Below are 27815 nucleotides of genomic sequence, written 5' to 3'. Positions count from 1 at the left end.
CTTTTGTTTTCCTTCGGAACATTTAATGTGTGGGACTGTCAACAAACAAAATGGCGGCATAGCGTATTGTGTGGAAGCTGAAACTCCGTTAAGTCTCCAAAAGGTAAAACGTTGAGATTTTAAACATGTATTTCACATTTTACACTTATCATAGGGTGATATTTAATCATTGCATTTGGACCAAACAATGTGGTACTTGGGTACAAGTTTGGGGCTGCGACAATGTCGTTCAATGTAATAAAATTGACTATTTAACTCTCATACCGTAAAAGTAAAAAAAGCAAAAATAGTCATCTAGCTAGTTAAGAATTTATCCACTTAATTTATGTCACAGACAAAGGTTGTTTGTGCTTACTAACTATTGGAGATGAAATCAATCAAATGTGTGCCTAAGGGGCTTCAACCTTCATGGAGGACAAAAGGTAGTGCAGTGTTGATGTTTGTACATGCACATAGTCATGTGTGCACATAATAATGATCTTTATAGGTGCACATAATTATGTTTGCACATAATATTATTTCAGATACTAATCCCCTGATCTGTGTTGTTGCTGAGACACCCTCATGGATGTTCATTTTATGCTGGAGGGACTTTGCTTGTGTATTTCTTTCTGCAGGTTGCAGGTCATTAGAAGCCATGGTGCTGAAAGTCTTCTTCCCACAATGCTGCAACCTGGCAGAAAGCGGGCTGCTGGTGGGCCGCTGGATCCCTGGCGATGGCCACGACTCGGCCGTGGTGTTGGCTGTCATCCACTACCCGTTCATCCCCAGCCAGGTCAAACAGTACATCCAGCAGGTATTGTGTTGGCGATGACGGTTATTTAGATGTTTTTGTTTCGGGGTGCCTAAACATCTTCCACTGAGGGCCACAGACTACTTAAATCAAAGGATGCAGGGGCATTTCAATAGTTTTCCCCTTCAAAACCAGTAGTATATGTATGTATTATTTCAAATAAATAGGAAACACAATATAAGTAGAACGTTTGTGTGAATGCTGAAGATCTGAAGCCGAATTGAATCACTAACAGTTAGCAGGCTGGCCAGATAGTGTCAAGTAACAAGAAATATGAGCGAAATGAGCTAAAAAAAGAGAAAGGCTAGCATGCTAACTGTACTCTGCTAAAATGCTAATTGTATCATATAACTTATATATCCCTTAATCAAAAATGTCTCAAATACCATGCTTACAGTAAGCATTTGTGTAATACCAAAATGTATGACACTAAAGGGGATACATTTTGCATTATCTGGGAAAAAAAAGTTAGCAATTTAATGTTAGCAATGTAACATGCGTAAAACCCCAAAATGTATTACTCTAAGGCAGGGGTCACCAACGCGGTGCCTGCGGGCACCAGGTAGCTCGTAAGGACCAGATGAGTCGCCCGCTGGCCTGCTCTAAAAATAGCTCAAATAGCAGCACTTACCAGTGAGCTGCCTCCATTTTTTAAATTTCATTTATATACTAGCAAGCTGGTCTCGCTTTGCTCGACATTTTTAATTCTAAGAGAGACAGAACTCAGATAGAATTTAAAAATCCAAGAAAATATTTCAAAGACTTGATCTTCACTTGTTTAAATAAATTCATTTATTTGTTTACTTTGCTTCTTATAACATTCAGAAAGAATATTTTAGAGAAAAAATACACCCTTAAAAATTATTTTCGGATTTTCAAACACACATACCTTTTTACCTTTTAAATTCCTTCCTTTTCTTTCCTGACAATTTAAATCAATGTTCAAGTAAATTTATTTTTTTATTATAAAGAATAATAAATACATTTTAATTTAATTATTCTTTTTAGCTTCTGTTTTTTCGACAAAGAATATTTGTGAAATATTTCTTCAAACTTATTATGATTAAAATTATGTAGAATCAAATTTAAATCTTATTTCAAAGTCTTTTGAATTTCTTTTAAAATTTTTGTTCTGGAAAATCAAGAAAAAATAATAATTTGTCTTTGTTAGAAATATAGCTTTGTCCAATTTGTTATATATTCTAACAAAGTGCAGATTGGATTTTAACCTATTTAAAATATGTCATCAAAATTCTAAAATTAATCTTAATCAGGAAAAATTACTAATGATGTTCCATAAATTATTTTTTAAATTTTTTCCAAAAGATTTGAATTAGCTAGTTTATGTCTTCATTTTTTTCGGTTGAATTTTTAATTTTAAAGAGCCGAAATTGAAGATAAACTATATTTCAAAATTTAATTTTCATTTGTTTTTCGTGTTTTCTCCTCTTTTAAACCATTCAATTAAGTGTTTTTTCATCATTTATTCTCTGCAAAAAACCTTTCGTAAAAGGAAAAAAAATGTACGACGGAATGACAGACAGAAATACCCATTTATATATATGTATATATATATATATATATATATATATATATATATATATATATATATATATATATATATATAGATTTATTTATTAAAGGTAAATTGAGCAAATTGGCTATTTCTGGGAATATTTTTAAGTGTGTATCAAACTGGTAGCCCTTTGCATTAATCAGTACCCAAAAAGTAGCTCTTGGTTTCAAAAAGGTTGGTGACCCCTGATCTAAGGTGTGTACCTGAAAAAGTTGATTAAAATGCTAGCTGCAATCAATTATCATCATATGACTAAGGTGCATACCTACAAAATTAGCTGGGGAAAAAAAGGTTAGCATACTAACATTAACATGTTAGCAGTTAGCTTTAGTGAAATACCAACATATATGATACAAAGGCTTACACCCACTAAATTATCTAAAAAAAAAAGATAGCATGCTTCTTACTGTTACATGCATCACATACCAAAATATATTACTCTGAGATGTGTACCTGAAAATGTTTGTTAAAATGCTAGCTCGCTAACTTTAGCATGCATCAACTACCATCATATAATATAACTAAGGTGTGCACCTACAAAATTAGCTAAAAAAAAAGTTTAGCACACTAACATTAACATGCTAATAGTTAGCATTCGTGAAATATCAACATATATGACACAAAGGCATACACCCACTAAATTATATTTAAAAAAATAGCATGCTAATGTTAGCATGATAAAATGCTAACTGTAGTACTAAAATATATTACTCTGAGGTGTGTACCTGAAAAAATTTACTAAAAAGCTAGCATGCTAACCTTAGCATGCATCAATTACCATCCTATAACTAAGGTGTATATCTACAAAATTAGCTAAAAAAAATGGTTAGCATACTAACAATAACATGCTAACAGTTAGCATAAGTGAAATACCAACATGTATGACACAAAGGTGTATGCCCACTGAATTAGCTCAAAAAAGATAGCATGCTAAAATCCTAACGTAGCATGCGTCAAGTCCCAAAATGTATTACCCTAAGGTGTGTACCTGTAAAAGTTGATTAAAATGCTAGCATGCATCAATTATCATCATATGACTAATGTGTATACCGACAAAATTTGCTGAAAAAAAGGTTAGGATACTAACATTAACATGCTAACAGTTGGCATTGGTGAAATATCAACATATATGACACAAAAACGTACACCCACTAAATTATCTTAAAAAAAATATAGCATGCTAAAATGTTAGCTGTTACATGTGTCAAGTACCAAAATATATTACTCTGAGGTGTGTACCTGAAAAATTTTATTAAAATGCTTGCATGCTAACCTTAGCATGCATCAATTACATCATATAATTAAGGTATATACCTACAACATTAGCTAAATAAAGCTTAGCATGCTAACATTAAAATGCTAGCAGTTAGCATTAGTGAAATAACAACATATATAACACAAAGGTGTACACCCACTAAATTGTCTGAAAAAAGATAGCATGCTAAAATGCTAATTTTAGCATTCTAAAATGCTAACTGTTGCACGCTTCAAGTAACAAAACATATTACTTTAAGATGTGTACCTGAAAAAATTGTTTGAAATGCTTAGAATGCTAACGTTAGCATGTTTGAAGTACCATAATATAACTAAGGTGTATGCCTACAAAAATAGTAAAAAAAAAAAAAAGTTAGCATACTAACAGGTATCATTTGTCAAGTAACACCATTTTTGACGCTGACATGTACACCTGTAAAGTTAGCGGAAAAGCTAGCATGCTAATATTAAAAAAGAAAGCTGCAAGCCGCAAATGATCCCCGGGCGGCACTTTGGACACCCTGATTTAGTTAATGTTGTCAGTGTGTGTGCTTATTAAAAAGAACGATCCTCCATTTTGTTCCTTTCTGTGTGGTCCTCCCCCAGATGGAGGCCAAGAGCAAGGTGGAGCTGTCTGTGCTGGGCTCTTGGAGCTTGCCCAAGGACGGGGAGCAGGAGGGCATGGAGAGCTTCCTGAGGGACCTGAGCACCATGTTCCCTCAGCAGCGCTGGCTTCAGATCAGGCGGCAGATGGGGAAGACAGGCTTCACCTGCCAGCTCCTCAACCGCCATCTCAGTACGACACATTTCTCTAATTAACAGTTTGGAAGTAGGAACCTCCTCAGCAGCACAACAACCTGTCTCTTCATCAGCAGCTCATCAAAAGGCAAGTCAAGGGGACGTGAAGGATGGGAAAGACGAGGAGGAGGAGGACAAGGTGATCTTTGTTCACTACGAGCAGAGGAAGGTGATGGAGTCGCAGCTTCATCCCATCCAGAACGGCCTCGCTGGGACGCAAAGAGAACCTCCGTCCGAGCTGAGACAAGTACAAGCAAAATAGAAATACACTTTGTTTTTGCCTCATGGGTGAAGAATTCACTGCCGACGTGTTAATACGCGATAAGTCCGAAAGAGATGATGCAGTATTATCTGCTCACAGATGCTACTTGGTGGTTGTTTGAGCACACTGCAGCTAGTCCTGAATAGTCCTACTTTTAATGCTTCAGTCACACGCAGGATTCTCACAGAAATGAGGCAAAAATACAACCTTACCTACAGTGTGTGTGTGTGTGTGTGTGTGTGTGTGTGTGTGTGTGTGTGTGTGTGTGTGTGTGTGTGTGTGTGTGTGTGTGTGTGTGTGTTTGTTTGTGTGTGTGTGTGTGTGTGCGCGTGCGTGCGTATACATATGTATATGCATATGCATACATCAATCAATCAAAGATCCCACAAATCTATATTTATGTGTATATTAATATATATTTGTGTGTATATATATTTGGATATGTATATGTATATGTATATGTATATATATATATATATATATATATTTGTATGCAGGGCTTCACGGTGACAGAGGGGTTAGTGCATCTGCCTCACAATACGAAGGTCCTGAGTAGTCAGGGTTCAATCCCGGGCTCGGGATTTTTCTGTGTGGAGTTTGCTTGTCCTCCCCGTGAATGCGTGGGTTCCCTCCGGGTACTCCGGCTTCCTCCCACTTCCTAAGACATGCACCTGGGGCAACACTAAATTGGCCCTAGTGTGTGAATGTGAGTGTGAATGTTGTCTGTCAATCTGTGTTGGCCCCGCGATGAGGTTGCGACTTGTCCAGGGTGTACGCCGCCCTCCGCCCGATTGTAGCTGAGATAGGCACCGGCGACCCCAAAGGGAATAATCGGAGGAAAATGAATGGATGTATATAAATATGTACATTTATATATATGTATGTATGTATGTACAGTATATATGTATATGTGTATTTAGCATGTGTCAAGTACCAAGTTATATGAATCTGAGGCGTTTGGCTGCTAATTTAGATAAAAAGTTAGCATGCTAATGTTAGTAACTATTAGTCGTTAGCGGGCTCTGTCACGCCAAATTTCTTCCCCCCTACAAAAACCTTCCTACCCCCATTTACTTCCGAGGTCATGTTTCGTTTTACGTCACACATGTTTCCTTTTACGTCACACTTCGGCTTTGACTGCCCGTCGCTGGAAGGATACTTCCCTGCTGGAATCTGAAGAAATCAATTAACACGATAAAAAAAAATTCTATTCCTTCTCATTACTGCAAATATAGTTCTTTGTGGTTTTGTTACTTAAGGATATAACTATTTTCATTTGCCAACAATATCAACCTAAAACCCATCCGTCTGAAAGAAAAATTAACCCTGAAGTAGCGTTAACCCGTGGAAAACGAATCGAAAATCGTTTAATTCTTCGTCCTGTACGGTAGTCAAATGTGCAATGAGTATTTGTTCACATATGCATTCCCAAAGTAACACGATGTGCATTCAGTCAGGAATATCCTCAAGTTAATTTGTCCGATTAATACGGACGTTTTGGTAACGCTATATTATAAAAATAGAACGCTATATTATAAAAATAGAACGCTATATTATAAAAATAGAACGCTATATTATAAAAAATTAATAAAAAAAAAAAATAACAATTTACAAACACAAGCCATGGGATGACGTAAGAGGAAACATGAGGAAACGTGGCCCGGGGGGGGGGTTTGTAGGGGGGAAGAAATTTGGCGTACTGGTAAGGAAATGTGAGGAGGTCCACGCTGCATGACGATGGCCGTCCCTCCTCAGGTGTTCCACACGGTGGCCCACAGCCAACCACTCTTCTTCCTGGACAAATACGACGACGGGCCCCTGAAGTCCACGCACTGGCAGACTCAGGGCCGCGAGGGCAGCATCATCGTGGAGCTGCTCAAGCGGGCGTCTGTGCCGCTCTGCTTGCTCCTGGCCTGGCTCCTGTCCGTGTGGACGTGGACGTGCGGCATGCGGTGAGAATCACCGTAGGGCGCCCTGCTGAACGTGACACCGGTGCTAACTCGCACGCTTGTCCCCACCAGCATCTTGCGTCTTTACCCGCTGCGCTTCCTGTCCAGCAAGCTGTCCACCTGCGTCCAGCTGGGCTACAGGAGCCAACACCTGAAGACGCTCAGCTCGCCCAAATCAGCCGCAGATCACACACACTTCATGAGGTTTGCTCCTATTCTTTTCCTGCTTGGCATCTTAGCTCACATGCTGATTGTGTGTTTTTTGTGCAGGAAAGCCAACATTTTTGTGTCCTTCCTGGTGGACGTGGCTCTGGGCATGATGCTGGTGTCCTGGCTGTACAAAGACCAGCACATCAGCATGCTGGCCAACACGCTGGTGCCCGCTGCTGATGTAAGGCTAACATTTGAACGCTACTGCAGTGTGTTTTATTTTGTTTTTCTATTCCAGGGGTGTCCAAACGTTTTCTAGTGAGAGTCGCATGAATAAAAATCGAAGGACTTGGGAGCCACTTTGATACATTTTATACAAAACCCAAAACCAGTGACGTTGGCATGTTGTGTAAATGGTTAATAAAAACAAAATACATTGATTTGCAAATCCTTTTTAACTAATATTCAATTAAATAGACTGCAAAGACAAGATATTTAATGTTCAAACTGAGAAACTTCTTTTTTTTTTGCAAATAATCATTAGCTTGGAATTTAATTGCAGCAACACATTGCAAAAAAGTTGGCACAGGAGCATTTTTACCACTGTGTTACATGGCCTTTCCTTTTAACCACACGCAATAAACGTTTGGGAACTGAGTAGACCAATTTTTGAAGCTTTTCAGGTGGAATTATTTCCCATTCTTGCTTGATGTACAGCTTAAGTTGTTCAACAGTCCGGGGCTTCCGTTGTGGTAATTTAGGCTTCAAATTGCGCCACACATTTTCAATGGGAGACAGGTCTGGGCTACAGGCAGCCCAGTCTAGTACCCACACTCTTTTACAATGAACCCACGCTGTTGTAACACGTGGCTTGGCATTGTCTTGCTGAAACGTTGCTTGGATGGCAAAATATGTTGCTCCAAAACATGTATGTACCTCTCACCATGAATGGTGCTTTCTCAGATGTGTAAGTTACCCATGCCTTGGGCACTAATACACCCCCATAACATCACAGATGCTGGCTTTTGAACTTTGCGCCTAGAACAATCTGGATGGTTCTTTTCCTCTTTGGTCCGGAGGACACGACATCCACAGTTTCCAAAAACAATTTGAAATGTGGACTAGTCAAACCATAGAACACTTTTCCACTTTGCATCAGTCCATCTCAGATGAGCTCGGGCCCAGCGTTTCTGGGGGTTGATAAATGGCTTTCGCTTTGCATAGTAGAGTTTTAAGTTGCACTTAGAGATGTGGCGACAAACTGTAGTTACTAGAGATGCGCGGTTTGCGGTCTCATCCGCGACCCGCGGATAAACCGCGGGTCGGGCGGGTGACATGACAAAAAAATAGATTTTAATTAGATTTGGGCGGGTGGCGGTTGAACCATTCGGACATATTTGATATTCATGGTTCTGGGATCAGTATCTTTTACCATTCAAAGAGCCATTTAGGACCTGTGTCACAAAATAAAGAAGACAATAGGAGACGCAAACATTCTCTAGAATGACTGCCGGCAGTCACCCGGTTAATAAGTATTAGGGCGTGCTATGAAGCCTTTGGCTTTGTCTCTTTCTACTGCATGTACGATCTGCTTGTCAGTCCAGCAGTATGTTGTGTGTGGCTCACGCACACGACTGCAAGGCATACTGGGTGATACAGTACACTAATGGTTGTGATATAAACAATTTTAACACTCTTTGTAATATGCGCCACGCTGTGAAGCCACACCAAACAAGCATGACAAACACATTTCGGGAGAACATCCTCACAGTAACACAACATAAACGCAACACAACAAATACCCAGAATCCTTTGCATCCATGGCACTTCATGACTATTTTATACACCCCGCTAGCAGCAACCCCCCGTGCGTCGGTAAGGTGGGCGGGGGTGGGAGCGCGGGGATGTAAAATATATTCAGGAATTGTCACGGATGTAAAGGATTCTGGGTATTTGTTGTGTTGCGTTTATGTTGTGTTACTGTGAGGATGTTCTCCCGAAATGTGTTTGTCATTCTTGTTTGGTGTGGCTTCACAGCGTGGCGCATATTAGTAAGAGTGTTAAAATTGTTTATATCACAACCCCCAGTGTACTCTGTATCACCCAGTATGCCTTTCAATCTTGTACGAAGCTGCTTAAAACATGTTGCTGGACTAACAATCTGGTTGTACATGTTGTTGAAAGTGTCAAAGTCAATGTCTTCACAGCACACCCTTATTCTTGCCATCAGGATGAACACCATTGGATATTCGCGAGAACATCAGCGGCACCTATTGCCTTTTATACTCTGTGAAACGGGTTTAAATAGCTCTTTGGTTGGTAAAGGTGGCCGACCTGTAATGTATTTCAAGTTGCGGGCGGTTGCGGTTCTGATAAAATGTTGGTTCGGGTGGACGGCGGGTGGATGACGACTTTGGTGATGCGGTTGCGGATGATATGATTGCCTATCCGCGCATCTCTAGTAGTTACTGACAGTGGTTTTCTAAAGTGTCACGTGCAGTGATTTCTCCAGATTCTCTGAACCTTTACGGACCGTAGATGGTGAAATCCCTAAATTCCTTGCAATAGCTGGTTGAGAAAGGTTGTTCTTAAACTGATCGACAGTTGGCTCATGCATTTGTTGACAAAGTGTTGACCCTCGCCCCATCCTTGTTTGTGAACGACTGAGGGTTTCCTAGAAACTGCTTTTATACCCAATCATGGGACCCACCTGTTTCCAATTAGCCTGTTCACCTGTGGGATGTTCCAAATAAGTGTTTGATGAGCATTCCTCAACTTTGTCAGTCTTTTTGCCACTTGTGCCAGCTTTTTTGAAACATGTTGCAGGCATCAAATTCCAAATGAGCTAATATTTGCATAAAATAACAAAGTTTATCAGTTCGAACACTAAATATTTTGTCGTTGCAGTCCATTCAATTAAATTGAAGTTGAAAAGGATTTGCAAATCATTCAATTTCGTTTTTATTTACCATTTACACAACGTGCCAACTTCACTGTTTTTGGGTTTTGTATTTTTAAGAGAGTAAAACTAATACAATATAGGTCAATCAAGATATGCTGAACTATCTAAACACAACATTCATATTTTAGCTTTGTGTTATCGCCAACAAAGCGCATTCTACATATTTGTGGCCAAAATAAGAAATTTCAAGCATAAAAATGGCTGAATGAGGTAGACATGTAAATACTACAGTAGTATTGACCACTAGACTAGACCACAACAATCAGACCTTGCTGTTCAGTATCTTGGCCACTGATTGGCCCAGTCTTAGACAGTGTTGCTAACATAAGCATGCTAACTCTTTAGCCAATTTCACAGCCAAACGCCTCAGACTCATATAAGTGAGTACTTGACACATGCTAAATGTTAGCATCCATCCATCCATTTTCTACCACTAGTCCCTTTTGGGGTTGCGGATTATGTTAACTTTTTTAGCCGGATAACTCATATGGTCCCTGGTTCAATCCCCACCTAGTACCAACCTCGTCACGTGCGTTGCGTCCTGAGCAAGACACTTTACCCTTGCTCCTGATGGGTGCTGGTTAGCGCCTTGCATGGCAGCTCCCTCCATCAGTGTGTGAATGTGTGTGAATTTAATTAAATAAATTATAAATGGGTTGTACTTGTATAGCGCTTTTCTACCTTCAAGGTACTCACTCAAAGCGCTTTGACACTACTTCCACATTTACCCATTCACACACATTCACACACTGATGGAGGGAGCTGCCATGCAAGGCGCTAACCAGTACCCATCAGGAGCAAGGGTGAAGTTTCTTGCTCAAGGACACAACGGACGTGACGAGGTTGGTACTAGGTGGGGATTGAACTAGGGACCCTTGGGTTGTGCATGGCCACTCTTCCACTGCGCCACGCCATCCCCCTGTTAGCAGGCTAATGTTAGAATGCTAACTATTTTTGGCCAGTTTTGCTGCCAGACACATGAGTCATATAACTTGGTACTTGACATATGCTAAAAAAATTTTAGCCTAATAACTCAAAGTCACATGACTTGATACTTGATACATGCTAACTGTCAGCATGCTAACGTTAGAATGCAAACTTTTTATGCCAGTTTTGCTGCCAGACACATGAGAGTCATATAACTGGGTACTTGACATATTTTAACTGTTAGCATGTTAACTTTTTTAGCCGGATAACTCGGACACATATGACTTGATATTTGATACATACTAACTGTTAGGCTAATGTTAGAATGCTAAAAAAAAATGTTTAAGCCAATTTTGTAGCTGGACACCTTAGAGTCATATGGCTTGACACATGCTAACTGTCAGTATGCTAACGTTAGAATGCTATCTTTTTTTGCCAGTTTTTCTGCCAGACACATGAGTCATATAACTGGGTACTTGACATATGCTAACTGTTAGCATGTTAACGTTTTTAGCCGGATAACTCAGAGTCATATGACTTGATACTTGCTACGTACTAACTGTTAGCATGCTAATGTTAAAATGGTAACTTTTTTTTTTGCCGATTTTGCAGCCGGACACCTCACAGTCATATGACTTGATACTTGATACATGCTAACTGTCAGCATGCTAACATTAGAATGCTAACCTTTTTTTGCCAGTTTTGCTGCTAAATGCCTCAGACTCATATAGGTGGGTACTTGATACATACTAACTGATAGCATGCTACTGTTAGAATGCTAACTTTTTTTTTTGCCAATTTTGCAGCCGGACACTTCAGAGACATATGACTTGATACATGACGCATGCTAACAATAGAATGCTAACTTTCTTTTGCAAGTTTTGTTGGCCAAACACCTCAGAGTCATAAAACTGGGTAATTTGCACATGCTAACTGTTAGCATGTTAACTGTTTTAGCCAATTTTGTTTGTCAGACATCCCAGAGTCTTACAACTTGATACTTGACACATGCTAACTGTCAGCATGCTAACATTTTTTGGGCCAATTTTGCAGCCAGACACCTCAGAGTCATATAACTAGGTACTTGGCACATGGTAACTGTTAGCATGTTAACTTTTTTAGCCACTTATGCAGCCATACACCTCAGAGTCATATGACTATATAGTTTATACATGTTAACAGTTTTGGGTTGGGTTTTTTTGCCAATTTTGCAGCCGGACACATTAAAGTCATATGACTTTATACTTGACACATACTAACTTTTAGCATGTTAACGTTGAAATTCTAACCTTTTTTTTTTTGCCAATTTTGTAGCCGGACATCTCAGAGTAATATAACTTGATACTTAAAGTTAGAGTACCAATGATGTCATACTTGACACATGACACATGGTAACTGTTAGCATGTTAACTTTTTTAGCCAATTATGCAGCCAGACACCTCAGAGTAATCCATCCATTTTCTACCGCTTATTCCCTTTGGGGTCACGAGGAGCGCTGGTGCCTATCTCAGCGACAATCGGGCGGAAGGCGGTGTACACCCTGGACAAGTCGCCACCTCATCGCATGGCACCTCAGAGTAATATAACGTGATATTTGACACATGCTAACTGATAGCATGCTAAATTTTTGTTAGCCAATTTTGCAGCCGGACACCTCAGAGTCGTATAACTGAGTACTACACACATGCTTACTTTTAGAATGTCAACTTTTTTTAGCCACTTTTACAGTCAAACGGCTCAGAGTCATATAACTTGATACTTGACACATGCTAACGTTTGCATTCTAGCATGCAAACTTTTTTAACCAGTTTTACAGCCTCAGAGTCATATTACTTGACACATAACCCATGTTAACTGTTAGCAGTGAACATGCAAAGTGGCTCACAGGATAGAGCGGCCCCTTGAAAAATGTGAAGATTCCTGGTTGTATTCCAGCTTCCGCCATCCTAGTCACTGTCGTTGTGCCTTTGGGGAGGACTCTTCACCCACCTTGCTCCTAGTGCCAACCACACTGGTTTAAACCAGCTTACCACCAAGGTCGACTGTATGGGTTTCTCATTGTATCGCGCTATATGACTATCATTCATTTTATTTCATGGCATGTTAACCCCAGCATACTTGTAGCGCACATGCTAACTTTTTTAGCCAATTTTACAGTTCTAAATGTTAACATGCTAATGTTACCGTTGACGTTCAGCTTGCGCATTCCAGCGGCTTGCACATTTTAGCACTTTACACACCCTTGTTCTATTCAAAGCACTGTGATATTTTTTTTGTAGCATGTTGCTAAGGAGCTGGAGGAGCTGCTGCAATGGCTGATGGGAGCGCCAGCGGGGCTGAAGATGAACCGGGCCCTGGACCAGGTGCTGGGCCGCTTCTTCCTCTATCACATCCACCTGTGGATTAGTAAGTGGACGCACACACTTTTTTTTTGTAGTTACCTTCATGCGTTAAACATGGCGTTTACCACGTCACCTCCAGGTTACATCCACCTGATGTCTCCCTTCATGGAGGCCATCTTGTGGTATGGCGGCCTATCAGCCTGCCTCGGCCTGACCTTTGCCCTCTCGCTGCTCTCGGACATGGTGGCCCTGCTCACCTTCCACATCTACTGCTTCTACGTCTACGGAGCCAGGTGACATTTTCTTTCCTTTTTTTACCCTCATGTCTCTTTGGGACTACTCGACATCATACAGTAATTCCTCCTTTATCGCTGTTAATTAGTTCTGGGTCAGACTGTGGTAAATTATTTTAATATTATATTAATGTTAATAATTGAAAAAGTTGCAAAGTCAACTCTGATAACATAGGAGCTGTCTAAAGCTGGCATTGCTCAAACAAATAATCAAAATCAATGTTGTTATGAACATTATTGACCTATTCAAGGCTCCAATTACTTCAATATTCCACTTTGAAATATTTTGGAGGAGAAAATATTGTATATTTTGTGCTTGCTCTAAAAAAAACATAGTTTTATTTGACAAAAAGGGCATAAAAACATAAAAAAGAAGTAAACAGGTCTGGCTATAAGATTAACAAATTGCATGTTTTTTTTGAAGACCATATGAACTTCTTTGGATTAAAACATAAAAAAATAAAATATAGAAATGTTGAAAGTTGAAAAAAAAAGTATGACTTTTAAGGCTTATTTTAACACTTATGAGTGTGGTTCTTTTGCATCCCCCAAAAAATTAATTTGATTTTTTTTTCTTAACTGTCATTGGTCAAACAATAATAATGAAATAAGACTGAATCCCTGTAACCCGACCTCAAAAAAGCAGAACAAGATAGATGGATGTATGTATAAAATCAATGTTGTTATGAATTATTGGCCTATTTAAAGCTCCAATTACTTCACATAAAAAATTACACTTTGAAGTATTTTTGGGGGGAAATACTGCATATTATGTGAGTTTTCCAAATAAAAAACACATTTTTGTTTGACAAAAAGGGCATAAAACAAACAAAAAAAACCGTAAGAAATAATAATAACTTTAATTGACGGATGGATCTGAAGTTAATCTAGACTTGTATGCCTTATTTTAACACTATTATGAGTTGGGTGCTTTTAGATCCACAATAATTTCTGTAGATTGGTCATTGGTCAAAAAATAATAATGAAATAAAACCGAATCTCGGGAGGTGCTGGACGAAATAGTTGGGGAGAGGGAAGTTTGGGCCTCCCTGCTTAGGCTGCTCCCCCTGCGACCCCACCTGGAAAAAGTGCAAGAAGATGTATGGGTGGATTAGTGCAGTGGTCCCCAACCACCGGGCCGCAGAAGAATTTTTTATTCATTTTTATTAAAAAACAATAAATAAATAAATAAATTAATTAATTAATTTAATCAATATAAAAAACACAATATACACTTACAATTAGTGCACCAACCACAAAAACCTCCCTTTTTCATGACAAAGAAAAAAAAAAAAAGATTGAGAAAATATTGTACATTTTGTGGGTTTCCCATATAAAACTAAGTTTTATTTGACAAAAATGTATGACTTATTTTTAACCCTTATGAGTGGGGTCCTTTTGGATCCTCAAGATGGTTAGTGGGATTAGTCCACTGGAATTTTTTCTGGGGGAAATATTGCACATTTTGTGTTGTTTTACCATCAAAAAAAACTTTTTTTAACTTAAAAGGCATTAAACATGGTAAAACAACTTTATACCGACAAAGCATATTTAAAGCTGGAAAAAAAGGCTAAATTAAGTAAAGTTATCAATACTACAGTAGTATTGGCCACAGGCGAGACCAAACCAATCAGAGCGCGCTGTTCAATGTCGTGTCCACTGATTGGCTCAACCATACGCGACATAGCAATGACCTGCGTTACAGTAAATGGCCTGCAGGGAGCAGGCTTTTCTCAAATTCTCATCCTTGGCTATTTATACGAGTACATAGATAAATTATGCCCTAGAACGCTAATGAAAAAGGCCAAATCCAGAAAGCCTTCATTTTATTGTATTGTTTTTATTTATGTGTTATTATTTTTAATACATTTTAAATAGATAAAATTAAATGAATAAAAAATAATGAATTAATTGGTTAAAAGAAGGAAATAGAGTCTTCATTTTAAAATAGTGTGTTGCCTTCAAAGTCAACCAAGTGCCCCTCAGGACCGTCCTTGATTGTAGTCCTCCTCGGTCCTGCTGGTACCAGCTGGAATAATGAGTGCTTCCAGTCGAACTTAAGTCGTAATGTGGGAGGAGATAGACTGAATAATGCATTCAGACTAAAGATAGCGCCCTGGTTTGTAGTGCATAATGAAATAGTAGCCACATTCTCACTTTAGTCCATTTGAACGCTTGGATTGATGATAAAGGAAGCTTTGTCACGTTCATTTCAAGTCGAAATCAATTGAAAACAAGGGCTGTCATTGATTGATTGATTGATTGATACTTTTATTAGTAGATTGCACAGTTCAGTACATATTCCGTACAATTGACCACTAAATGGTAACACCCGAATAAGTTTTTCAACTTGTTTAAGTCGGGGTCCACGTTAATCAATTCATGGTATAAATATATACTATCAGCATAATACAGTCATCACACAGGTTAATCATCATAGTTTATACATTGGATTATTTACATTATTTACAATCCGGGGGGTGGGATGAGGAGCTTTGGTAGATATCAGTACTTCAGTCATCAACAATTGCATCAACAGAGAAATGGACATTGAAACAGTGTAGGTCTTACAGTAGGATATGTACAGCGAGCAGAGAACATAGTAAGTTCAGATAGCATAAGAGCAAGTAAATACATTAGAAGTACATTTGATTATTTACATTGGGTTATTTATAATCCGGGGAGATGGGATGTGAATGGAGGAGGGTATTAGTAAAGGGTTGAAGTTGCCTGCAGGTGTTGTTTTAGAGCGGCTTTAAAGGATGATAGGGATGTACTTACTTTTACACCTGTTGGGAGTGCATTCCACATTGATGTGGCATAGAAAGAGAATGAGTTAAGACCTTTGTTAGATCGGAATCTGGGTTTAACGTGATTTGTGGAGCTCCCCCTGGTGTTGTGGTTATGGCAGTCATTTAAATTAAGGAAGTAGTTTGACATATACTTCAGTATCAGGGAGGTGTAGTGGATTTTATAGACTAGACTCATTGCAAGTTGTTTTACTCTGTCCTCCACCCTGAGCCAGCCCACTTTGGAGAAGTGGGTTGGAGTGAGGTGTGATCTGGGGTGGAGGTCTAAAAGTAACCGGACAAGCTTATTCTGGGATGTTTGGAGTCTAGAGTTGAGGGTTTTGGAGGTGCTGGGGTACCAGGAGGTGCAAGCGTAATCGAAAAAGGGTTGAATGAGATTTCCCGCTAGAATCTTCAAGGTGCTTTTGTTCACCAGAGTGGAGATTCTGTAGAGGAATCTCATTCTTTGGTTGACCTTTTTGATTACCTTGGTTGCCATTTTATCATAGGAAAGATTAGCCTCTAGAATGGAACCTAGGTTGGTGATCTCATCTTTCCTGGTGATAACAATGTCACCCACTTTTATAGTGAAGTCACTGACTTTCTTAAGGTTGATATGGGACCAAAATAGGATGGATTAGTTTTACCTAAGTGTATGGATGGCTTGTTGTCAGCGAGCCAGGTGCAAATATTAAGGTGTTCAGAACAAAATAGGTGCCAGCGCCCCCCGCGACCCCAAAAGGGGATAAGCGGTAGAAAATGGATGGATGGATGGAAATATTGCATTAGTGCAGGTTAATCGCTCTATTTATTTTGAGCGTATCTGCCACTTTACCTTAACTGTGGATGGCTACCTGTAAGGCGGAGGTAAGCAGGTTGTTATATAGTCAATAATCAGGTAAATGCAAACTTTTTCCACTGAGGGCCACACTCAGGAAAAATGAAAGCACGCGGCTGCCATTTAGTTACTTTTCAATCTCAAAATCAATACAATATATCGATTTTTTTTTTAACCTTCCAGGGCCCTCTCAAGTTTGATCACTGGGATCCAGAATGGGTCTCAGTCATTAAAATGTTGAAAATAAATTATTTTTTATTATATGGAACGATTATTCAACACTTGAATCTCGAGATCAACTGAAAGTCTATTTGTCGATATAAAAGGAAAATAATGTTTTTTATGCTGTATGCCCTTTTTGTCAAAACAAACGTTTCTTTGTTTTTTTTATATCGCAAACACACAAAATATGCAATATTTACCCTCAAACAAAATTCAAAGTGGAATATTTTATGTGAAATAATTGATGCCTTGTATAGGGCAATAATTCATGACAAGACTGATTCATTATTATTTTTGTAAAATAACAGTCAATAATTGAGAACTTTGATTTTGATTCATGACTATTTTTTGAGTAATGACAGTTTTAAAGTAGGGCTGGGCGATATGGCCGTTTTTTAATATCTCAATATTTTTAGGCCATATCGCGATACACGATATATATCTCGATATAACACTTGATGCATATAATCACACCAGTATGATGATTCTATGTGTATACATTAAAACATTCTTCTTCATACTGCATTAATAAATGCTCATTTTAAACTTTAATGCAGAGAGGGGAATCACAACTAAGTCAATTGACCAAAACTGTATTTATTAAACAGTTATTAAGCAGTGGCACAAATATTCATGTCATTTCAAAACAGAAAGTGCAAGATTGTCAAGAGACATTTTAAAACAAGCTATAAGTGAACTTTTGTGCATGATGTCACTAAGATGGCATATCAAAACAACACTAAATTAAAGTGCACTTTTTGTACAGAAAGCCACTACAATAGTTTAAAACAAATAAAGTGCAATTTTGTGCATGATGTCACACAAGATATTTCAATAACTGTCAAATAAAAATGAGCTGCATATTAGGAAATTAAATTGCCATGGGGTGGGTTCATGTGGATGTTATCTCCTTATGTTGTTGACTATTTTTTTCATACGGTGTTGATGTGGAAATAGTTGCCTCGGCATTTTGTTGGTGCGGCACCGAACAGAGATGTTGAAATGCGGAGTAAGCTCTCTTCTTTCTCTGGCAGACGACTTTTCAAATGATGCTACACATTGGCAGTAATTCTACTTTTTATTACAACACTTTTGCCCCACACTTGACAAATTACGGTTGTCTGGTCGACATATTCCCACTTGAAGCCAAACCACCGCCAGAGGAGGCTGTTTTTCTTGGGAATTAATTCTTCCTTCATTTGTTACCAGATTGGAACCTTCTTTCTCTCGTATTACTACTCGCAACACAGCTAAAGTTACCATGCTGCTACCTCTCTGCTCCGCGAGGGCGTATACGTATGTGATATACGACGTGACAGTATGTGACGTTTGTAAGAAGGCGCGCTCGCTGTCTGTGAGAAGGAGACACAAGAAAGAGTGGGATGAGCCTGTAGTGTAATGCCCGCAGCTAAAAGCAACTGCGTGAGAACGTATACTCGAATATCACGATATAGTCATTTTCTATATCGCACAAAGACAAAACCGCGATATATCGAATATATCGATAGATTGCCGAGCCCTACTTTAAAGAGTGTTTGTGTAATCAAAAACTTCAAAATTACATTACTACAATATGTAGTACAAAAGATGCACATTTTTAAAGTAATTTATTTCTTTTTTTCTTTCTTCTTATTTTTTTTACAGTCGTTTATGACGCTATAACAGGCTAATGTTAGCATATGCTAGCTAAAACATTCAAAAACTTAGCATAACATGTTTTCTCTAGTTGGAAGAGGAATTCCTGTAGGCTAAAAAGAGAACATTTTTACTGACACACATGTTATAATAGTTATGTTCCTACTTTGTATGTAAACATTGAAGAGTTATGAAGTCATGTCACTTTTTGCAGCATGTAGTTTGAGTGTGGTCATGTGACGGCCAGGCTCCATTTGATTGGTGGAATGTAGTCATGTGACACAAGTCTCTAATGGGCCTCATGAATTTGTCTTTGCATGGCGTAATCAATATATTATTCATGAATAAATGTGTGATTAATGTAGCGATCGGAATGCAAATCAATGTAACAAATTTAAAGCAGTGTTTCTTCTTCAGCAAATATTCAAGTAAAACCAAAAGAATGTTGCATTTAAACCAGGGGTCTCAAACCTGCGGCCCGCGAGACGTTATTGTGCGGCCCGCGATTTTATATGACAATTTAATGTTGGTGCGGCCCGCTAGCTTAACATGAACGGCGCTAGACAGCGTCATACTTGCCCAAGCGCCATACTTGCCCACGTCCTCAACTTTCCCGAAAAACCTCTGAATTTCAGGGCTCCAATTCTCTCAAAGCCCCTGACAAATTTCACGGGATTAACAACATTGAGGGGGTGCTACAATGGCACTGACTTTGGCGCCCTCTACACCCTGAACTGATAGCGTGCAAGCCCAGTTGTGTGTTGCATCTGGCCATGTGTGACGCACGTCTGTTATTGCAAGACATATTTGGTCAACAGCCATACAAGTCACACTGACGGTGGCCGTAAAAAAAACTTTTAACACTGATACAAATGTGTGCCAGACTGTGGAGCCACACCAAACAAGACTGAAAAACACATTTTGGGAGAACATCTACATCATAACACAACAGAAACACACCAGAACAATTACCCAGAATTCCATGCAGACCTAACTTTTCCGTGATGGTACAATATACACAACCCCCTACCACCAACCCACAACGTCCCCACCCTCCCTACTTGTGTCGGTTAAGGTGTTGTATATTGTAGCCTTGCAAGGTGTTCTGGGTATTTGTTCTCTTGTGTTTAAGTTGTGTTAGGGTGCGGAAATTCTCCCAAAAAGGGTTTGTCATTCTTGTTTGGTGCGGGTTCAAAGTGTGGCGCATATTTGTAACAGTATACAGCACCCTCACTGTGACTTGTATGACTGTTGAACAAGTATGTCTTGCAGCCACTGACGTTGCTCTGCACAAGACTCACACAACATGTTGTAGAGCCACCACATTGATTGTGTGATATAAAAGCGTGCACGATGACGTGTAGTGGAGCAGTAGTTTATTTGGGGGTGCGCGGACCCCTGGAGGTACTTGAAGGTATGCCAAGGGACAAGTGAGATTTAATAAAAAACATTCTAAAAAATAGCAGCAATTCATAAATCCTTTATGCAATATACATACATTTATTGAATCATACTTCAATGAAGGATGAATGTAAGTTCATAAACTGTGGAAAAATAATACAACAATCCAACATACAGTGTTGACAGCTAGACTTTTTGTGGACATTTTCCATAAATATTAATGTTAAAGATCTCTTTTTTTTGTGAAGATATGTTTAGAATTAAGTTGATGAATCCAGATGGATCTCTATTACAATCCCCAAAGAGGGCACTTCAAGTTGATGACTACTTCTTTGTGTAGAAATCTTTATTTATAATTGAATTACTTGTTTATTTTTCGACAAGTTTTTTAGTTATTTTTATATGTTTTATTCCAAATAGTTTAAGAAAGACCACTACAAATGAGCAATATTTTGCACTGTTATACTATTTAATAAATCTGAAACTGATGACATAGTGCTGTATTTTACTTCTTTATCTCTTTTTTTCAACCAAAAATGCTTTGCTCTGATTAGGGGGTACTTGAATTAAAACAATTTTCACAGGGGGTACATCACTGAAAAAAAGTTGAGAACCACTGTTGTAGAGGACGTTGAAGGCAGTGCATTCACGGCAGCCCTTAATAATGTCGGCCGGGTGAAAATTGGGAAAAATTCGGGAGAATGGTTGCAACGGTAGATTGTCGGGAGGTGCACTGAAATTCAGGAGTCTCCCGGAAAAATCGTGAGGGTTGGCAAGTATGTTGCTAGGGCGGGAAAGCCATTCATAGAAGGTGAATTAATTAAAAAGTGCATGTTAGATTTTTTAAGAAATCTTTTCTTGCGGCCCAGCCTCACCCAGTTTCTGCATCCAGTGGCCCCCAGGTAAATTGAGTTTGAGACCCCTGATTTAAACTAATCTGAGTACAAACTTAAGTAAATGTAGCACGTTACTTACCAGCTCAGTGGATAAAATTCTAACAATAAAATTGGTATTTGTGTCAAAGTATTCGTTTTTTTTTAAAGTTTATTTAAATTTTGCATGCAAGTAATGTACTTCAATTAATCACAATTCATCAAAATACAAAAGTTTAATAATCTGATGGAAAAATGTAATTGTTTGACAGCATTACTAAACACAACTCTCTTTGAATTTTAGGAGTATTTTTTTTTTAAAGCTTTGTAGGTTTGTGTTAATGTTGAAAACTAAAATAGAAATGCAATGACAGAATCTACTGCCTGAAGATCTACGGACTGTCTTCCCTGTGGAGGCTCTTCAGAGGGAAGAAGTGGAACGTCCTGAGGCAGAGAGTGGATTCCTGCTCCTACGACATGGACCAGGTGACGCAAACACACACATAATAAACACTGCGGGTGTCCAAATCCAAAATGGATTTCGGATATCAGTGATATGTGTTTGCATGAGATATACTGTATGTGATCTCATGTGCAATTCCAGCAGTCCTACAGTGTTTACTTGTACAAAGATGGAAAAGGTCATAGGCTAGAAGGTTCTAGCAGCTACACAACAGTTAAGCACACATTAGCACCCAAGCTAGACATATATAATAACCATTGAACAATATTTCAGTTTAAAAAAGCACATTTGTCAATAAACACAAATATCAAATAATTATAGTTGCATATTACTTACACAGGGCAGATTTATTGGGAAAAATCCAGTAACAAACGTGTCCACATCATTTAGCTTACTGCGTCATGAGCTTAACTTCATGATTTATTGTGGCCACTGGTGCTTAATAAGTACAATACTTACAGTATTAACACTTTATAGGGCGCAACAGAAAAACAACACACCATAAACTATACACTACTGCCATCTACTGTCTTGGACTTGCAACTGTAAATGCAACTTAATGTCATGTTTGCGAAGGACAATATGGTAGATAGATAGATAGATAGATAGATAGATAGATAGATAGATAGATGGATAGATACTACCTTATTGATTCCTTCAGGAGAGTTCCCTCGGAAAAATTAAAATGATAGTCAAAAAAGACGTAAGACAGAAGCATGTTAGAAAGTATCCACTAACAAACGTGTCCGCATCCTTCAACTTACTACGTCGTTGAGCGTAACCTCATGAATTAATTGTGACCACTAGGTGTCACCAAAAATCCATTACTACCTCAAAAGCATGAATCTGTTGTTGGGTGAGTGTTTTTCATACCTAGCATTGTTCTCTAAATAATTTCACTCAATCAAGCCTTTTTTTTTTTTACATTCCACACGACAAAATATTATTTTGTGCTAAGGCCCTAATATCAAGAAATCAAACAATGTACTAATATGATTCAATTCAAGAAACTCTTCAAAATTAAAGTGTTTACAAAGTACAAAGAAGATGAACCATGATAAACATTCTGAATTTATTTCATCCATCCTTTATTTTTTCTAGATAATCTTATTTCTCTCACCATATGAAATATAACTAACTTCACTGATCATTATTTATTTATTTGTAATGTTATTAGTTATAGAGTATACTGTGAATAGATTGAGAACAGGAGATGAACATAGGTTTAACAACTGCTATGTAAAGGAAAAGGGGTAGAATTAGATAAGCTCTGCTTCTTCCTACTCCTTATCGAACATGTTGAATTTAGAAACTGGAAATCGTGATGTTTCATGTTGTATGCAAGCATGCTTGAAATAAACACAAACTCAAATCAACTCAATATCGATATTGTACGGGAAGTGAAAAGTGGTACAGTGACACCCTAATCAACTTTATTATTGTCATTATTATTAAGTCGTTTCCTTTTTGCCATTGCAGCTGTTCATTGGAACGCTGCTGTTCACCATCCTGCTCTTCCTGCTGCCCACCACCGCGCTCTACTACCTGGTCTTCACTCTGGTAACACACTCATCATGTTCCTCTTGGGTACATGTGTGCAATGTTTATAATGCGTGTGTGTCGCACAGTTGCGTCTGGTGATCGTGTTGTTGCAGGGCGTCATCCACCTCAGCGTGGACTTCATCAACTCTTTTCCTCTCTTCGCCATCGGGCTGCGCGTGTGTCGGCCGTACCGACTCGCAGGTACGCTGACAACCGCATGCCTTTTAAATAGCCTTGTCATCCAGATGAAAAGTTAGATCGGGGGTGTCCAAAGTTTTGTTTCCCAACGAGGGCCGCACACTGAAAATTTAAAGCAGGCAGCGACCATTCTGATTTTTTTCATGTTCAAAACCAATACAATAAATATATTTTTTTAGCCTTCAGGTCTCGCCTCAAGTTTGGTCCTGGGAGTCATAAAATTGTTTTAAATATTTCCTATATGATTTGTTGTTATTATTATTCAACACTTAAATCTCTAGATCAATTTCAAGTCCATTTGTCGATGTAATGTTTATGTTTTAAGCTCCTTTTGTCAACGAAACATTTTTTTAATGGCAAAAACATAAAATATGCAATATTTTCCTTTCAAAAAATTCAAATTTGATGTGAAGTCATTGGAGCCGTAAATAGGTCAATAATTCATAACAACAATGATTTTGATTACATTTTTTTTTTAGCAATGACATTTAAAAAAAAAAAATCCCACTAAAATTATTGGGGATCTAAACCTGTAAAAGTGTTACAAATAATTAACTTTTTTCCCAGTTTTAGCACTTTAATCTCTAGATCAACTTTAGATCTGTCTGTCAATTATGCGTTTTAGTATTATTTAATGTTTGTTTTTTTATTTGTTTGTTTTATGCCCATTTTGTCAAATAAAACTTTGTTTTTTGCATGGCAAACACACAACATATGCAATATTTTCCCAAAAACTATTTTTAAGTGCAATATTTGATAGATAGATAAATAGTACTTTATTGATTCCTTCAGGAGAGCTCCTTCGGGAAAATTAGAATGTGAAGTAATCAGAGTTTGAAATAGGTCTATAATTCATAACATTGATTTTATTAATTAATTAATGTTTTTACTTTCAACCCTTAAATCTCCAGATCAACTTCAGATCTGTCCATTTTTTATTATTATTTTGTGTTTTTTACATTTGTTTTATTCCCTTTATGTCAAAGTAAACTCTGTTTTTTTTAGGGCAAACACAAAAAATATATTTGAATATATTTTCCCATAAACAATTCCAAAGTTGAATTTTTGATGTGAAGTAATTACAGCCTTGAAAAGGTCAGTTATTCATAATGACATTGCTTTTGATTCATTAATCTTTTTTGAACAATGACAGGAAAAACTATCTGCATGGCAGGTTTGTGTCATTAAAATCAACAGTGCAACTTTTTTCTCGTTACATCTCACCTGTTTGCTCTTTTATTGGACTTTTCAAAAAATAAATTTATGTTATTTTTAAAACGTAGCGCTGGCCGTTAAAAAATAGCTTTGGACTGCAAATGGCCCCCGTGCCCTACTTTGTACACCCCTGAATTAGCATGATGCTGAAATGAAAATGAAGCTAACAAGGGTTGGTCTTCTTTGGAGTATTAATGTCATCTGTTTTTCTGACCGGCGCCACCTGCTGGTTAGAGGGTGTTAGGTTCCGAGTGCTGAGTGACGAGCCAGGCACTGCTCTTCACCTTCTGATGGAGGTGAATGTTCACATGTTTTTCTTCTCTCCAGTACATTTCTTTTTTTGACAATACAATGGATCCCCTTCCACGTCTTATTATTTATGTTCATGAATTCCTCAGATTAATCCTCTGAAGAGCAGCACGGTGGTCCAGACGTACCGCACGCCCACCTACAGCTGCTACCCCAAAGACTCGTGGGCCGCGCTGGTCAAGAAGCTCTTCATCGGGGAGCTCATCTACCCGTGGACGCACGAGAGCACGCCGGCCGATAAAAGAAAAGCTGACTGAGAGAATGATGCAGGGGCTGAAGGCCGGCGGCCATGCGGGAGAGGAGGAAAGGGAAGAGGTTAATAATTAATGAAATGGAAACAGATGGACGCCTGCAGAGAGGAAATGGAAAAACAAAAGTGAAAACAGCGTGAGGAACGCCGCAGTCGATGGCGACAAGGATCAAACGTTTGTGTGACTTCACAAGTACTCAGTTGTAAGCAAATATTCACATGCTGCTTCGATGAAACGAAGACCTTTATTTTGAAATATTTTATGACGCAGACCGTTGTCGTCTTGTGCGTTTGAAGGAAACCTTACAAGTACGGGACCAATCATGTGAGCGGTTTGCTCGCTCCATACAGAACCAACATTGCATTCCACTAATGGACCTTGTCTTTCTCCACAGCCAAGTACAACCACACACTGGAATATTTAGTCTTTGAAACTTGGCTAAAACCTTTTTTTCTAATCATGTGATATTATTTATCTACATAGATACCACTTATTTTATTGATTATTTTTCAACTTAAGATGTTTTAGTTACTTATAAGTTATTATTTAGCCATTTATGCAAAGAAATCAGTCATACAGATACTGTGTTATCTCAGATTTTAGGTCAGTTTTAAGCAATGAGCTAATGTTAGTCACCTACAAGCTAATTTGTGATTGTATATAAGTATGTAGTATTATTAATAAAAGTCTTAACACTAGTTTAGAACAGGGGTGTCCAAACATTTGCTACTGAGGGCCAAACACTGAAAAAATTAAAGCATGTGGTGGCCATTTTGATATTTTTTATTTTCAAAACCAATACAATATATAGAATATTTTTGTCTCAGGGACCCAAAAGGGTCTCAGTCAGTCATCCATCCATCCATCCATTTTTTAACACTTGTCCCTTTCGAGGTCGTGGGGGTCTCAGTCATAAAAATGTTAAAAATAAGATGTATAGTCCCATCCATCCATTTTCTACCCCTTATTCCCTTTGGGGTAGCGGGGGGCGCTGGGGCCTATCTCAGCTACAATCGGGCGGAAGGCGGTGTACACCCTGGACAAGTCGCTATCTCATCGCAGAAGATGTATAGTATTTTTTATTATTATTATTATTACTCAAGGCTTATTTCTCTAAATCAATTTTAAATCGATCTGTTGATACAGTTTAAAAGAGTGGTTCTCAAATGGGGGTACGCGTACCCCTGTGGGTTCTTGAAGGTATGCCAAGGGGTAAGTGAGATTTTAAAAAAATATTCCAAAAATCCTTTTATAAATCTATTTATTGAATAATACTTCAACAAAATATGAATGTAAGTTCGTAAACTGTGAAAAAAAAAATGCAACAATGCAATATTCAGTGTTGACAGCTAGATTTTTTTGTGGACATCTTCCATAAATATTGATGTTAAAGATTTCTCTTTTAGTGAATACATGTTTAGAATTAAGTTCATGAATCCAGATGGATCATTATTACAATCCCCTAAGAGGGCACTTTAAGTTGATGATTACTTCTATGTGTAGAAATCTTTATTTATAATTGAATCACTTGTTTATTTTTCAACAAGTTTTTAGTTATTTTTATGTATTTTTTTTTCCAAATAGTTCAAGAAAGACCACTACAAATGAGCAATATTTTGCACTGTTATACAATTTAATCAATCAGAAACTGATGACATAGTGCTGTATTTTACTTATTTTTCTCTTTTTTTCAACCAAAAATGCTTTGCACTGATTAGGAGGTACTTGAATTAAAAAAAAATTCACAGTGGGTACATCACTGAAAAAAGGTTGAGAACCACTTGTGTAAAGTAAGAAAAAAATGCCCTTTTTGTCAAAGAAAAACATTTTTTATGGCAAAAACACAAAATATGCAATATTTCCCCCCAAAATATTTTAAGGTGGAATATTTGATGTGAAATAATTGGAGCTAAAATAGGTTAGTAATTCAGAACAACATTGATTTTGATCCATTAGCTGAAATAGGCTCCGGAACCCCGAAAAGGATAAACAGTAGAAATGGATGGATGGATAGATGGAATATTTTTTGATCAATGGCAGTTTAAAAAAAATCCCACTTAAATTGTTGGAGATTCAAAAGGTTGTCACCCATAAAAGTGTTAAAGGATAGATCATAGATTATTTTTATAACATTTAAATCTCTCGTTTAATTTCAGATATATCTGTGGATAAGTTAGTCTTTATAATTTTTTATATGGTTTTCTTTGTTTGTTTTGTGCCCTTTCTGTCATAGAAAACACTGTCTATTTTATCATTGTAAAAACTGAAAATATGCAATATTTTCCCCAGAAAATAATTCAAAGTGGAATATTTAATGTGAAGTAATTGAATAGGTCAATAATTCATAACAGCGTTGATTTTGATTCGTTTGGTTTTGAGCACTGACAGTTTAAAAAAAGAAAAAAACAGCGGGCATTGCAATTTTTTCTTGTTATATTTCACCTATTCATTTTTTTTTAACGAATTTTTTGTTCCTATTTTTTCTGTTTGTTTTTGTAACAATATTTTTATAATGTGCCGCGGGCCTTTGAAAAGTTAGCAAAGGGCTGCAAATGGCTCCCGTGCCGCACCTTGAACACCACTGGTTTAAACCAAATGATGACAAGCTTTTCTATGACAATAATTTATGAGTGTGTGTGTGTTTCCTTTGTCATGTGCTAGATCATTTGAAGTATTAATATGAGCCAGCTGTTAAATTAAAAAATACTCATACTGTTGATTTATGTGACGCTCTCAGGTTGAGCTTTGCCAGGAAATAAAACTCGTACATTACA

The 27815-nt window shown here is 37.9% G+C and overlaps 1 protein-coding gene across 2 annotated transcripts; it reads left to right on the top strand.

The window, feature by feature from the left end:
- On the top strand, window positions 1–27815 carry pigq (phosphatidylinositol glycan anchor biosynthesis, class Q). Of its 2 annotated transcripts, none has more exons than XM_061905642.1 (14): window positions 1–103; window positions 618–796; window positions 4230–4419; window positions 4499–4668; window positions 6439–6635; window positions 6705–6836; window positions 6903–7023; window positions 12951–13077; window positions 13153–13306; window positions 21438–21549; window positions 23006–23086; window positions 23155–23269; window positions 24716–24777; window positions 24880–27815. In XM_061905642.1, exons 2-14 carry the CDS (start codon window positions 638–640, stop codon window positions 25045–25047), a joined length of 1788 nt encoding a protein of 595 aa, XP_061761626.1. In that variant the 5' UTR covers window positions 1–103; window positions 618–637; the 3' UTR covers window positions 25048–27815. The 2 variants fall into 2 exon arrangements, with proteins under 2 accessions (XP_061761626.1, XP_061761625.1); XM_061905641.1 differs by having other exon boundaries at window positions 4496–4668.

Source organism: Nerophis ophidion, linkage group LG07 (assembly GCF_033978795.1).
Source record: "Nerophis ophidion isolate RoL-2023_Sa linkage group LG07, RoL_Noph_v1.0, whole genome shotgun sequence".
Taxonomy (NCBI): domain Eukaryota; kingdom Metazoa; phylum Chordata; class Actinopteri; order Syngnathiformes; family Syngnathidae; genus Nerophis; species Nerophis ophidion.
This window is presented reverse-complemented; position numbering and strand designations above follow the sequence as displayed.

Excerpts from the sequence above, each read along its gene's own strand:
- pigq (XM_061905641.1), top strand. The coding sequence starts at position 638 with ATGGTGCTGAAAGTCTTCTTCCCACAATGCTGCAACCTGGCAGAAAGC. Across the intron at positions 13,078-13,152 it reads TCACATCCACCTGTGGATTA|GTTACATCCACCTGATGTCT; the intron begins GTAAGTGGACGC and ends CGTCACCTCCAG. Across the intron at positions 23,087-23,154 it reads ACTACCTGGTCTTCACTCTG|TTGCGTCTGGTGATCGTGTT; the intron begins GTAACACACTCA and ends TGTGTCGCACAG.